The sequence below is a fragment of the Phacochoerus africanus genome, chromosome 12 (assembly GCF_016906955.1).
Source record: "Phacochoerus africanus isolate WHEZ1 chromosome 12, ROS_Pafr_v1, whole genome shotgun sequence".
NCBI lineage: Eukaryota > Metazoa > Chordata > Mammalia > Artiodactyla > Suidae > Phacochoerus > Phacochoerus africanus.
In genome coordinates this window covers 52,239,109-52,251,556 of record NC_062555.1, presented here as the reverse complement: position 1 = coordinate 52,251,556, position 12,448 = coordinate 52,239,109, and the positions used below count along the sequence as shown (strand labels likewise).

Genomic DNA, 12,448 nt, shown 5'->3' with positions numbered 1-12,448 from the left:
ATAAGTCCCTGAATCTGTCTTCATTCTTTTTTATTTCTGCTCCTCTGATTAAATTCCTCTGCCCTATCTTCAAGTTTACTCTCCCTTTCTTTCACTTCATATAGTGTACTGTTGAAACCCTCTATTGAATTTTTAAGTTCAGCTTAAAAATTATTATATTCTTCAGCTTTATGATTTCTGTTTGGTACTTTTTTATACTTTCTGTCTCTTTGTTGAAATTCACACTTTGCTCATTCATTACTCTCCTGACTTCATTGAACATTTTTTTACTGTTATTTTTAACTCTAACAGCTAAATCACTTACCTTTATTTCATTAAGATCAATTTCTAGAAATTTGTCTTGTTATTTTTGTTTGGAACATATTTTTCTGTATGTTCAATTTCCTTGATTCTCTGTGTTGGTTTCTGGGCTTTACTTCTACCTCTTCCAGTCTTGATAGACTGGTCTTGTGTAGAAGATGAACCTTGTCAGGCAGCCTAACCTGAGCTCCTTGTGGCTTCTCAAAACTTTGTACCTGGCTAGGCTGCCATGTATATTCTTAGTGGCTCTCAATAGTTGAGGGTGTGCCAAGACCATCAGTGTCCCAAAGAGCAAGATCAAAGTCAGCACCTAGTCAGCCTGGACCCTCAGGCAGTAGCTGGGAATATATGCAGTCAAATTCCTCCAGGGAGAAACTGAGAAATGGGAATTTTTGCCTCCTCCCTCTGTGCCGAGCCCAGTGTGTAGTCACAGGGCAGGAGTTGTTCCTTTGCCCATTTATTGTCATCCTGTAGAATTCATGAATTCAGCCTGTTTCCTGGAAGAGCTAGGAGATCTGGGGGCCCATTCCTTGAGTGGCAGCTATAAAAGTTGGGGGCGCTAGATGTGTGGACAGGCTTATAAAGGAACAATTTTATATGAAGTTTTTAGAGACAACAGATTTAATCAGGTGGTCCCTAGAGCTTAAAATGTTGGGGTTTTGGGGGGTTTGTTTTTTGGGTTTTTTTTTTTTTTTTTTTTTTTTTTGCTTTTTAGGGCCACGGCCACAGCATATGAAGTTCCCATGCCAGGGGCCGAATTGGAGCTATAGCTGCTGGCCTGCACCACAGCCCCAGCAACTTAGGATCCAAGCTGCATCTATCTGTAACCTACATCATAGCTCACAGCAACGCCAGATCCTTAACCCACTGAGCGAGGCCAGGGATTGAACCTACATCCTCATGGATACTAGTTGGGTTCATTGCTGCTAAGCCACAACAGGAGCTCCCTAAAATGTAGTTTTATGAAACATCTTTTTCTTCAAGAAAATTATTTTTCAACAGTTAAAACAAAAATCAATGGCATAGTTTGCACATAGAAAGGTTTCCAGTGTATTTTGTCTCAAAAATACTGTGCTTTATATAAATTTTTTTATTTTATTTTATTTTATTTTGCTTTTTTAGGGCTGTGGCTACAGCATATGGAGATCCCCAAGCTAGGGGTCAAATTGGAGCCACAGCTGCCGACCTTTGCCACAGCCACAGCAACTGGGGATCTGAGCCGCATCTGTGACCTATCCTACAACTTATGCCAACTCACCCACTGAGTGAGGCCAGGGATCAAACCCACAACCTCATGGTTATTAGTTGGATATTCATTTCTGCTGCAGTACAAAATATGAATTACTATATTTCCTTTTCAAATGAATACTTGTAGTTAAGCCTCATATGTTCAGTATTAATCATACACCACATACATGTTATTATATTGTACTTTCTAATATCTGGTAAAATCTCATTTTAAACTTTGTTATTATGAGTAAAGAATATAATAAATATTTACAATGTAGTAACTACATATTTATATGTATATATTATGATAAATATAAAATAATATGTTAAGGTAGAGCTTCTTATATTTTACCATTTCATGTGATGAAGGTGGCTCAGCCTGTTACATTTAATTTTGATAAGTAAAATGTAGTAATTAGAAATCGTTCTAAAAGTGAAAAACTGAAAATTATTTTTATTTTCTAGGTTGTCCTTTGTGGAGGGTCTTCTCGAATCCCAAGGCTACAGCAGATGATTAAAGAGCTTTTCCCAGCTGTTGAGCTTCTAAACTCTATCCCTCCTGATGAGGTCATCCCTATTGGTGCAGCTATAGAAGCAGGAATCCTTATTGGGAAAGAAAACCTTTTAGTGGAAGACTCTCTTAAGATTGAGTGTTCAGCCAAAGATATTTTAGTTAAAGTAGGTTTAGCTTTTCTTTCTTTTTTTCTTTTTTTCATTTTTGGCCACCCCATGGCATATGGAGTTCTCAAGCCAGGGATCAAATCTGAGCTGCATCTGGGACCTAAGCAGCAGCTTTAGCAACACCAGATCTTTAACCCGCTGTTCCAGGCCGGGGATCAAACCTGCATCCCAGCGCTACTAAGACACCACCAATCCCATGGCGCCACAGTGGGAACTCCTATTTAGCTTTTCTTTATTTTCCCATAAATAATATAAATTTATTGCTACAAGTTTATGTACATACTGTTTTTAAAACAAAACTTTGTAGAGTTCCTTGGTAGCCTACGGGTTAAGGATCTGGCATTGTCATTGCTATGGCTTGGGTCATTTCTGTGGTGCCAGATCTGATCCCTGGCCTGGCAACTTCCAAATGCCATGAGTGTGGCCAAAAAAAACTTTGTGTACTGGTAAAAATTTTAAATTTATATTTATAATATACTTGTAATGAGTTTCTGATACTATTTTAGTTAGTATTAATCTAACATGTTAATTTCTAACTTAACTAATTTTAATCATATGCTTCTAATACAGGAAAAGAAATGTTTGTTTCAATTTATTTTTAAATAAAGTGGATTGGGATTAAGGATCATTTCTATTTTTTTCTCTTTGCCTCTCTGTAGTTTCCAGATTATCAACAAGAAACATGCATTAATTTATAATAGGAGTGATTTTTTATAATTGTAATAATGTCAAAGGATATGCATATTATTCTCTTGCTATTAGGGAGTCGATGAATCAGGAGCCAACAGTTTCAGAGTCCTGTTTCCATCGGGGACTCCTCTGCCGGCTCGAAGACAACACATGCTACAGGCGCCTGGAAGTATATCCTCAGTGTGTCTGGAACTCTATGAGTCGGACGGGAAAAACTCTGCAAAAGAGGAAAACAAGTTTGCACAGGTGAATACATCAGATTGGACTACAAATTACTTGCCTGAAACTGGTTAGCTTTTCTTTCTGGATTAGACTCAGTTTAATATCAGTATAATATGTGTAGTGCATTTAACACATTTTTATGAATGGATTACTTGTACTTACTCATTTTCAAAAGGAAGAAATAGGCAATTTGAATTTGAAAGAGTTAGAGGAACGTAAAAACAGAGCACAATTGTATTTCTACTTTGTGCTCTTGACCCTCCTTGGTAATAAGGTGAGTGGCAGGGAAATGACATTCGTTTGTTTGTCAAATGCCAGGTGTGTCATGCTAGGCAATTTATAGACATAATCTCAAAGTGCTGTGGGATAGAAATTATTATGTGTATTTTATAGATGAAAAAGAAACAGGCTCATAGGAGTAAATAGATTTTTTTTTTTTTGGTCTTTTTAGGGCTGCACCCGTGGCATATGGAGGTTCCTAGGCTAGGGGTCCAATTGGAGCTATAGCTGCCAGTGTACCCACAGCCACAGCAATGCTAGATCTGAGCCATGTCTGCAACATAAACCAGAGCTCATGACAATGCAGGATCCTTAACCCACTGAGCAAGGCCAGGGATTGAACCAGCAACCTCATGGTTACTAATTGGATTCATTTCTGCTGCACTACAATGGGAACTCCACCTTGTTATTTTATTGATCTAGCTGGGGTTTATCCTCAGATTGGTTTTACTCCTGGGTCGATTATACCATGCTGCCTCTGATAAGAGGATGAGTTTGCTTTTTCAGATACTGCATGCATATTTCATACAGTAGGGTCCTCTATGTCCTTTAAAAAGAGTGAGTTGGAACCCTATTATTTGCTTAGAAACATGCCAAAGAAATAGAGTTACATTAAAACACACACAAGGACTGCAGAAATATATTTATAGCATGACACCATGTGCTTAAATAAAAAAATGGAGAGCATGGGTGTGTGGAAAGAGGTAATATTTGGGTAGCTGTGTTACTTAGACATATGGTGCGTGGATACAAAAAATAACTAGGTATTTGCACCGTATTCAGAAAACTTAACAGGGGAGGAGTTCCCATTATGGCTCAGTGGGTTAAGAACCTGACATAGTCTCCACGAGGATGTGGATTTGATCCCTGGCCTCACCCAATGGGTTAAGGATCCAGTGTTGCCACCACCTGCAGCATAGGTCGCAAATGCGGCTCAGTCCCCGTGTTGCTTCAGCTGTGGTGTAGGCCTGCAGCTGCAGCTCCAGTTAGAATGCTAGCCTGGGAACTTCCATGTGCCGCAGGTGTGGCTGTAAAAAAAAAAAGAAAAGAAAAGAAAAAGAAAATGGGTAGATTTGAAGGTGCCAAGAAGGTATTTTTTACTTTTTAACACTTTTTACTGAATTTGTTACAAACAGCACAGGACATGAGCATTAATTACTTTTATAGCAAAAATGAAACAAATGAAGGTAACAGAAGAGAATGTGTACTATCATTTGCTTCCTATCTGTTTTCTAATTTTAACAAAATAATAATGAAAACACATACAGGTCACATATCTGGGCTCCACCCTAGACTTAACAGAATCTACTAAAGAAGGGCTCCTTCAGCTAGTAAAGTTTTCAAAGCTCCTCCAGATGTTCCTGTGGTATATTACTATAAAAACACTTTCCTGGGCACCAGATTTCTAAACTCAGGTGAAGTCTTCATATTCCCTCATTTTCTCTCTCCTGTGTGGTTCATACCTTTTCTTTCCACATACTAGAGACTCCGCAGCTACTCTCACTGTATCCCAACTTACAGGTGCCAGAAAGAGAAAAAATTAGTCACATAATACTGAATTTGGAAGAGAACCTTTTAAATTCCATCTGTTCTACCTGCTCATTTTATAAATAAGTAAAAGTGGTTGGCGTTCTCCTGTGGCTCAGTGGACTGAGGATCTGGCATTGTCACTGCAATGGCTTGGGTCTCTGCTATGGCACAGGTCAGTCCCTGGCCTGGGAACTTCCACATGCTGCAGCAAAACAAAAACAAAAACACCTCAAGGAACTTAAGGTCATAAAACTTGATATTTGCAAAGTCTGAAAAGTCACTTCCAAATTTTGTCTATTGGAGTACCTTTCTTTAGGAAACTGAGGAATTTTATAGTAAATTCATTAGTATCTCTATACTTACAAATGTTATCTTAGTTGTAAAAAATAATTTGACCTGTATTTCTTTTATATAGACTTTTTAAGTGCATTTAAAATACTTGAATTTTTAAAAATATACATAAAGGCTTACCAAAATGTAATTTACCTGTTATTGTGATGGCATAATTACCAAAAAGAAAAGCAGTCTTTATTTTCTGAGACAAACAGTACTTCATTGAAATAATCATTTAAATCTAGGACATGACATTTAAGAGGGACAAATATATTAATCATCTTATGTGCCCTCCTTTTAGAGGAGACATTTCAGTTAAGAAAGCTTAATCCTGTTGTCTGAATTATGATAAACGGTAAGAGAATTGAAAGTGGTTCTATCTTAGAAGGTTTGTTTCAGTAATAAGTAAGATTTGGTTCATTGGAATAAATGATGCATCAGTTTATTAATATGTCAAAGTACTAAATCATCTTTGTATTATTTTTGTGTAAACAGGTTGTGCTCCAGGATTTAGATAAAAAAGAAAATGGATTACGTGATATATTAGCTGTTCTTACTATGAAAAGGTACAAAATTGAACTTCTGATGTTAAAAAAATTCACTTTGAGACTTGACTTTTTTTATTAGAGTCTTATCATTCTGGAAAAATCATTTTTTAAAAACTTAAAAAGATATTATCAGTGACTTAATTTTTGCCTTGTAAAATTACTGTATTTACAAAGAAAATTGTGTCTCACCTCATTTGCATTCTGAATTTTTATGAACTCTTTGATTATTTGGGGTGTAGTCATCCTAAGAAAACCATTCCTTGCAAGTTTGAGATATAATTTTATTCAACCTTAAATACAATTTTCTAAATTTTATATAATTGATTTTTTTTATCCCATGAAAGGGTAAATTTATTTCAATATTGCAACACAAAATCTGTAGGAAATAAATTACTAATTAAATCCAGCTTTATCATTTCCTTAACAACAGTCCATCCATTGTACTATGTCTTATAAGTAAGTCATTTCCAAATTAATGTTAGGGACAATTCATTCCATAAACTATATTTAGCAAGAACGTAGAGTTCGTTAGGGTAGGTCTGCCTTGGCCTATGCTTGAAAACAGCTTGATACTCCTTGAATGTGCATGTAGTCTTCGACTTAAAATCTCTGTCATCATGGGTTTTCAACTAATACATTGATCTAGGAGGAAATGCATGACAACTACCTAATTATGACATAGGTTCCTAAATGTAATGGCGCTGAAGTTGTGTTTCTTATCTCTTAACACTCTTCTTTCAAAAAGTAAAATGATCTCTTGTTTCCTCAGAGTCCTCAAGTACTTTCTTCAGGACTTTTAGTTTTTATAGATTAAGCTTATGAAGAATTATTTCTTTTCTCTTTGCTTAGGGATGGATCTTTACATGTGACATGCACAGATCAAGAGACCGGAAAATGTGAGGCAATCACTATCGAGGTGGCATCTTAGTGTTTTAAAGAAAGCATGAATTTTTTAGAACTAGAATATCAACATTATTTGGTTTTGTTTTATAAATGATGTTTATATTAAAATACTTTTTGAATGAACTGTTTGATCTATGTTTCTATTAAACTACAATATATTGGTAAGTGATGCAAACTTTTTTTGTTTTCCACTTAAGATTTCCATCATTAGTGGGAAACATAAGGAACTTTTTCTCTGATAAAGCTATTTAGAATTAAATTGTTTGAATCGAAGGAAACTTTACTGGAAATTTAATGTTACGTTTTAATTTTTTTCCTATCTTTATAACTTCTAATTTTAAGAAGTCATTTATTAATTCTTACTAGATAAGCAACTAAGAACAATTTAAAAGTCTTTGATAGTAAATAAAAAAGTTTGCAGAGCCATGTGCAAAAGTAAGATATTATTTTTGCTTAAAGGAAAACTCATCAGCTTAAAATTTGTGCATATTTATGCATGTGACATAAGTGGGGAAGAGTGTAGAAAACTAAACACCAGACTCTTAGCAGTGGCTTCTTTTGTGGAGTAAAATAGGGGGACGCCCTTTTTCTTTTTACAGTGTTGTTAAGTTTTGATTTTTCCGTCTAACAAACATATTTCTTTTGAAAGTGAAAGATTTTTTTATTTTGAAGAGAGGGCTAGCCACCTTCTGTTTACCAAAGAACATTCACTAGTACATTGAGAATACTCAGTGAGTCACCAAGGAAAAAGCTTATTCTCTTAGCAAAACAAGACAGCTAATCTGCCTGTAGTGAGGGGAGAGCTTGAAGGTGAGCCATGCATAGCAGATCTAGATTTTATTACCAAGAGAAGATTTTCCACTCATTTATCCCCTTGGTTCCCAGTAGCCTTAAGAAGAGGAAATATCTATTATACTCAGTGGTAAAATTTTAAAACTGTGCTGTTGTTATTATAGTTACTTTTTATGGAGATAGGTGGCAGTAATCTTCTGTTTCTGAAGATGCAGAAACCAAACATCAATTTTTTATTATTCTGCATCAAATTATTGGCTAGAACACAAGGATAATCCAAACATGAGTCTAAATCCACAAAGAGGCAGCCTCAAAGGTATATCGTTTTGATTAAGGCTGAGTATTTTAGTTATTGCTTGTGATCTTTTCCCAAGCTACGAAAACTTTGAAATAAAATAATTATATATAAGCCATTAAATGTTTTCAGAAAATAGGAAAATGCCAGGTGAACTAGGTGAACTGTTAAGTCTAAATGCTTTCAGTTGTGCTTTGGAAAGGTGCTTTAGGATTTTGTTTTGTAGTTACTGTTAGCTCTTTAAACTAGACCAGGGGTTGGCAAACAATAGGCAGTGTGTCAGTTCTACCCCACACCTATTTTTGTAAATAAAATTTTATTAGAACATAGCCACACTCATTCATGTATGTATTGTGTGTGGTTGTTTGCTCACTAAAATGGCAAAGCTGAGTAGTTGTGATAGAGACTCTGTGACTACAAAGTTTTCAATATTTTCTGTCCAGCCCTTTACAGAAAAAAGTTTGTCAACCCCTGAAATAGATGATTTATTCAAGAGTTTTTCCTTTCCTTCCATATCTGTGTAATAATTTGCTGATTTGGCTGCTTTCTCCAATGGATTATTACACATTGTGAGCACAAGGGATTCTTGGTCTCAGGCACCATTATGTCCCAGCCCCTAGAATAGTCCCTGAACATAGGTGTTCAGTGTATGTCTGTTGAACAAGTGAATTACATGGAAGAAAAAGTAGCAGTGTCATCTTTGTATCCTACAGGGCAATGGCCAGTAAGTACATCTTCTGCATATTTTATGGTTTGTTTAGAAACACAATAAAGAAGGAAAGGAATACCACTGCTTCTTTATTGGTCAGCTTTGCATGATTTTCCCCCAGCATACCAGATTGTCACCAAAAGTGCTCCTTTGCAGAGTTGCCTGGTGGCACAGCGGGTTAAAGATCCGGCACTGTCAATGCTGTGGCTTGGGTCACAGCTGTGGTGTGGTTTGATCCCTGGACCTGGAACTTCCTCATGCCACAGGCATGCCCCCCACACACACCCCAGAAAAAAATTCTCGGTCACTCCGTGAAATATAAAGTCGATCCTTGAACAACCTGAGGGTTAAAGGCACCAACCCTCCACACACTTGAAAATCCACACCTAACTTTAGTTGGCTCTCCGTTTGTGTTTCCACATCCCTAGAGTCAGCCAAATAGGATCTTTTAGTACCTATTTATTAAAAAAAAATCTACCTGTTAGTGGACCTGCACATTGCAACCTGTGTTATGCAATGGTCAGCTGTACTCCCAGATTTTCTTGTATCTGCAAATAGCAAGTATATTTTGTAGTAAATTTGCCAATTAAATTTTCTACTGTGTTTTTTTTTTCAAGGTAAAAATACCTTTAATATTTTTCTGATATAAAGTGATACATATGCATTATAAAATTAAAATTAAAGAGGAGGAAAATATAAAACATCCTATATCTACTACCTAGAGGAACAACTGTTAAGATATTTTTGGTGAATGTCTTGCTGATCTTTTCATTCACTTGTCAGTTATCTTTGCAGTGCCTCATGTATGTTTAAAAATTTGAGCACTTTTATGACCAGAAGGTTTTGTCAAATAGTAATTTTGCCTATTTCGTATCTGATATTGTCTGAAGGACAGAGCCAAGTATAAATATAGAAAGAAATAACCTGTATACAATATATTTAATAATATATATTATATAGTCACAGTATTTATAATACTGTAAGTCTTGGGAGGCCACAAAATATTTCATCACAAACTGAAAGCTTTTATATGTTTGAGAGTTTTTAAAGATTGGAAAAAAAGGAGTTCCCACTGTGGCACAGTGGGTTAAGGATCTGGCATTGCTTTCTCTGCAGTGGCTCCACAGCCCAGTTAAGTGGGTTAATGAATCCCCCATTGCCCAAGTTGCAGTGTGGATTCCATCCCTGTTTCAGGAATTTTCATATGCCGTGGGTGTGGTCAAAATAAAAAGATCGGAAAAAAGTATCGGAGCAGAAAATTCCTATAGGAAGATGCCAGGATTTTAGAATAACAGATTGCCATGTAACATTTCTAGTAATACTGCTATTTATTTGCTTTAACTCATTATTTCTTTTCTAAATTGTGTTCTTGCCACATGAGTAGTTGCAATATGTAGAGAGTGATATGGCATGTGTGGTAGATGTGGGAATAAATTCAGAGAAGTTAAATAATTTCTCAAGATCTCTCAGCAGATGATGGTGGACTTTGAACTAATAGGTGCTTTTTTGGTAAACTTAATTTTTCTTGATTGCTTACTATCCTAAGCATATTATGTGCATTTTTTTCATTTAAATTCACATTTTCTGGTGTCCTTTCTGCTATTCTTTTCTGCCTCTCGAAGAAGAAAATTTATTTAAGTGGAAAAGGAGATATTCCATGGACCTCCAGAAATATGTTTTCAGTGGTCTTTATGGAAAAAAAAAATTGGGAGATGGAAACATAATTCTATATTTTCTTTCATGAGGACACGGATGCATGTCTCTCAATGCTCTTTATTTCCCTCTTCATTTATTGCCAGTATTTACCCAAATCCTCAAACTTTATAGTCTTAAGACTCCTTTTCACTTTTAGAAATTATTGAGACTCTTAAAGAGTGTTTGTTATATATATACATATATATTTAGCATATAGAAATTAATACCAAGAGATTTTTTTTTAATCATTCATTTTTAAATAAAAAATTTACATGTTAGAGTTCCTGTTGTGGCTTTGCAGTTAGTGAACCCGACTAGCATCCATGAGGTCGAGGGTTCGATCCCTGGCCTCTCTCAGTGGGTTAAGGATCTGACATTGCTATGAGCTCTGGTGTAGGTCGCAGACACAACTCAGATCCTACATTGTGGCTGTGGTGTAGGCCAGTGGCTACAGCTCTGATTGGACCCCTAGCCTGGGAACTTCCATATGCCACCAGTGTAGCCCTAAAAAGACAAAAAGACCCAAAAAAAAAAAAAAGTTACATGTTAATATAAGTAACATTTTTATGAAAAGTAACTTCTTCCAAAAAATTTAGTAGCAGGAGTGGCATCATTTTATATTTTTCAAATCTCTTGACTGTCTGGCTTAAGAAGATAGTTTGGAGTTCCTGTCGCAGCACGGTGCAAGCGAATCTCACTAGCAACCATGAGGTTTCGGATTCGATCCCCGGCCTCGCTCAGTGGGTTAAGGATCCGGTGTTGCTGTGAGCTGTGGTGTAGGTCACAGACACAGCTAGGATCTGATGTTGGCTGTGGCATAGGCCAACAGCTATAGCTCCAGTTCAACCCCTAGCCTGGGAACCTCGATATGCCACCGGTAAGGCCCTAAAAAGCGGGGGGCGGGGAGGTCTAATCTGGTATCTGCTTCTTATGTGTAACTTCAGGAAAACCTCACTGTATACTCATGATTGTCCATTGTTATATGCCCAGTATCTCACACAGTGCTTGGCATAGGTGCACAGTAACAGATTTCCGAATGAGTGAAACGAGTTCTAGGGAACAGTGAAAAAGGAAGAGTGGCACAAATTAAGGTTGCGGCAGGGGGGCAGGGTTCCAGTCACACAAGCCTATGTAGGCCATCAGAAGATTAGGATTTTATTCCAGGCATATCAGGGAAGTACTTAAAACAGGACACTTATATTTAAAGCCACTTTTTCAGTTGTAGGGAAGATGGCTGGGAAGGGAACGACAGTGGAGTGACACCAGGTAGGCTTTTGCAGGACTCCAGTTGAGAAATGGTGGCCTATGCTAATAGAGGTGACAACAACGATGGAGAAGAGACAAATGAAGGTATTTGTTAGTTATTGATACAACTTGCTAATGGAATTAAGTTGCAGAATGAGGATAAAGTGAATCAAGACGACAACTGGATTTACTTCTTGGACGCTTGAGCAGATGGTGGTGTCAGTGTATGGAAATGAGAAAGTTCATGGGGCCTGCAGGTGGAGAAGACATGGTCAGGAGGCAAAAATCAAGGGTACCTCTGTGAGTACAGTAAGCTCCTCCTTACCAAGGTTTTGATTTTCAAGGTTTCGGTGACCCTTGGTCAGCCTCAGTCTCTAAATGTTAAGTGGAAAATGAAATAAACAATATGTTTTAAATTATACACTGTTCTGAGTAGCTTGATGAAATTTCAGCCAGCCTAAGACCTGACTCATCGTCCCGTTGTCCAACACATCTCTACCCTTAGTCACTTTAGTAGGTGTGATGCTGACAATTCAGAATTGCCAGGGAGAAGCTGTAAAGTACTTTCTTTTAATTGAAAGGATGAGTTCTTTCCTCAAGAAGCAAAGGGGGAGTTCCCATTGTGGCTCAGCCATAACAAACCCAACTAGTATCCTATAGGACGCAGGTTTGATCTCTGGCCTTGCAGGGTGGGTTAAGGATCCTATGTTGCTGAGAGCTGTGGTGTAGTTCATAGACACGGCTCAGATCCTGTGTTGCAGTGGCTGTGGCGTAGGCTGGCAGCTACAGCTCTATTCGACCCCTAGGCTGGGAACTTCCATATGCCGCAGGTGTGGCCCTAAAAAGAAAAAAAAAAAAAAAAGGGAAAAAGTCATACGCCGAGGTCGGCAAGATCTTCAGTAAGAACAAATGTTCTATATGTGAAATTATGAAGAAGGAAGAAGAAATTCATGCTAGTTTTGCTCTTGTACCTCACACTGCAAAAATTATAGCCAC

The 12,448-nt window shown here is 37.1% G+C and overlaps 1 protein-coding gene across 1 annotated transcript in view; it reads left to right on the top strand.

Moving 5' to 3' along the window:
- Positions 1-6,881, top strand: part of HSPA14 (heat shock protein family A (Hsp70) member 14) — a 30,213-nt gene extending 23,332 nt beyond the window's left edge. Inside the window, exons 11-14 of the mRNA XM_047754800.1 lie at positions 1,996-2,208; positions 2,974-3,147; positions 5,761-5,831; positions 6,663-6,881. Of these exons, the coding sequence (XP_047610756.1) occupies positions 1,996-2,208; positions 2,974-3,147; positions 5,761-5,831; positions 6,663-6,741 (537 nt within the window). The 3' untranslated portion in view covers positions 6,742-6,881. The remainder of the gene's footprint in view (positions 1-1,995; positions 2,209-2,973; positions 3,148-5,760; positions 5,832-6,662) is intronic.
- Positions 6,882-12,448: the final 5,567 nt, after the last annotated feature.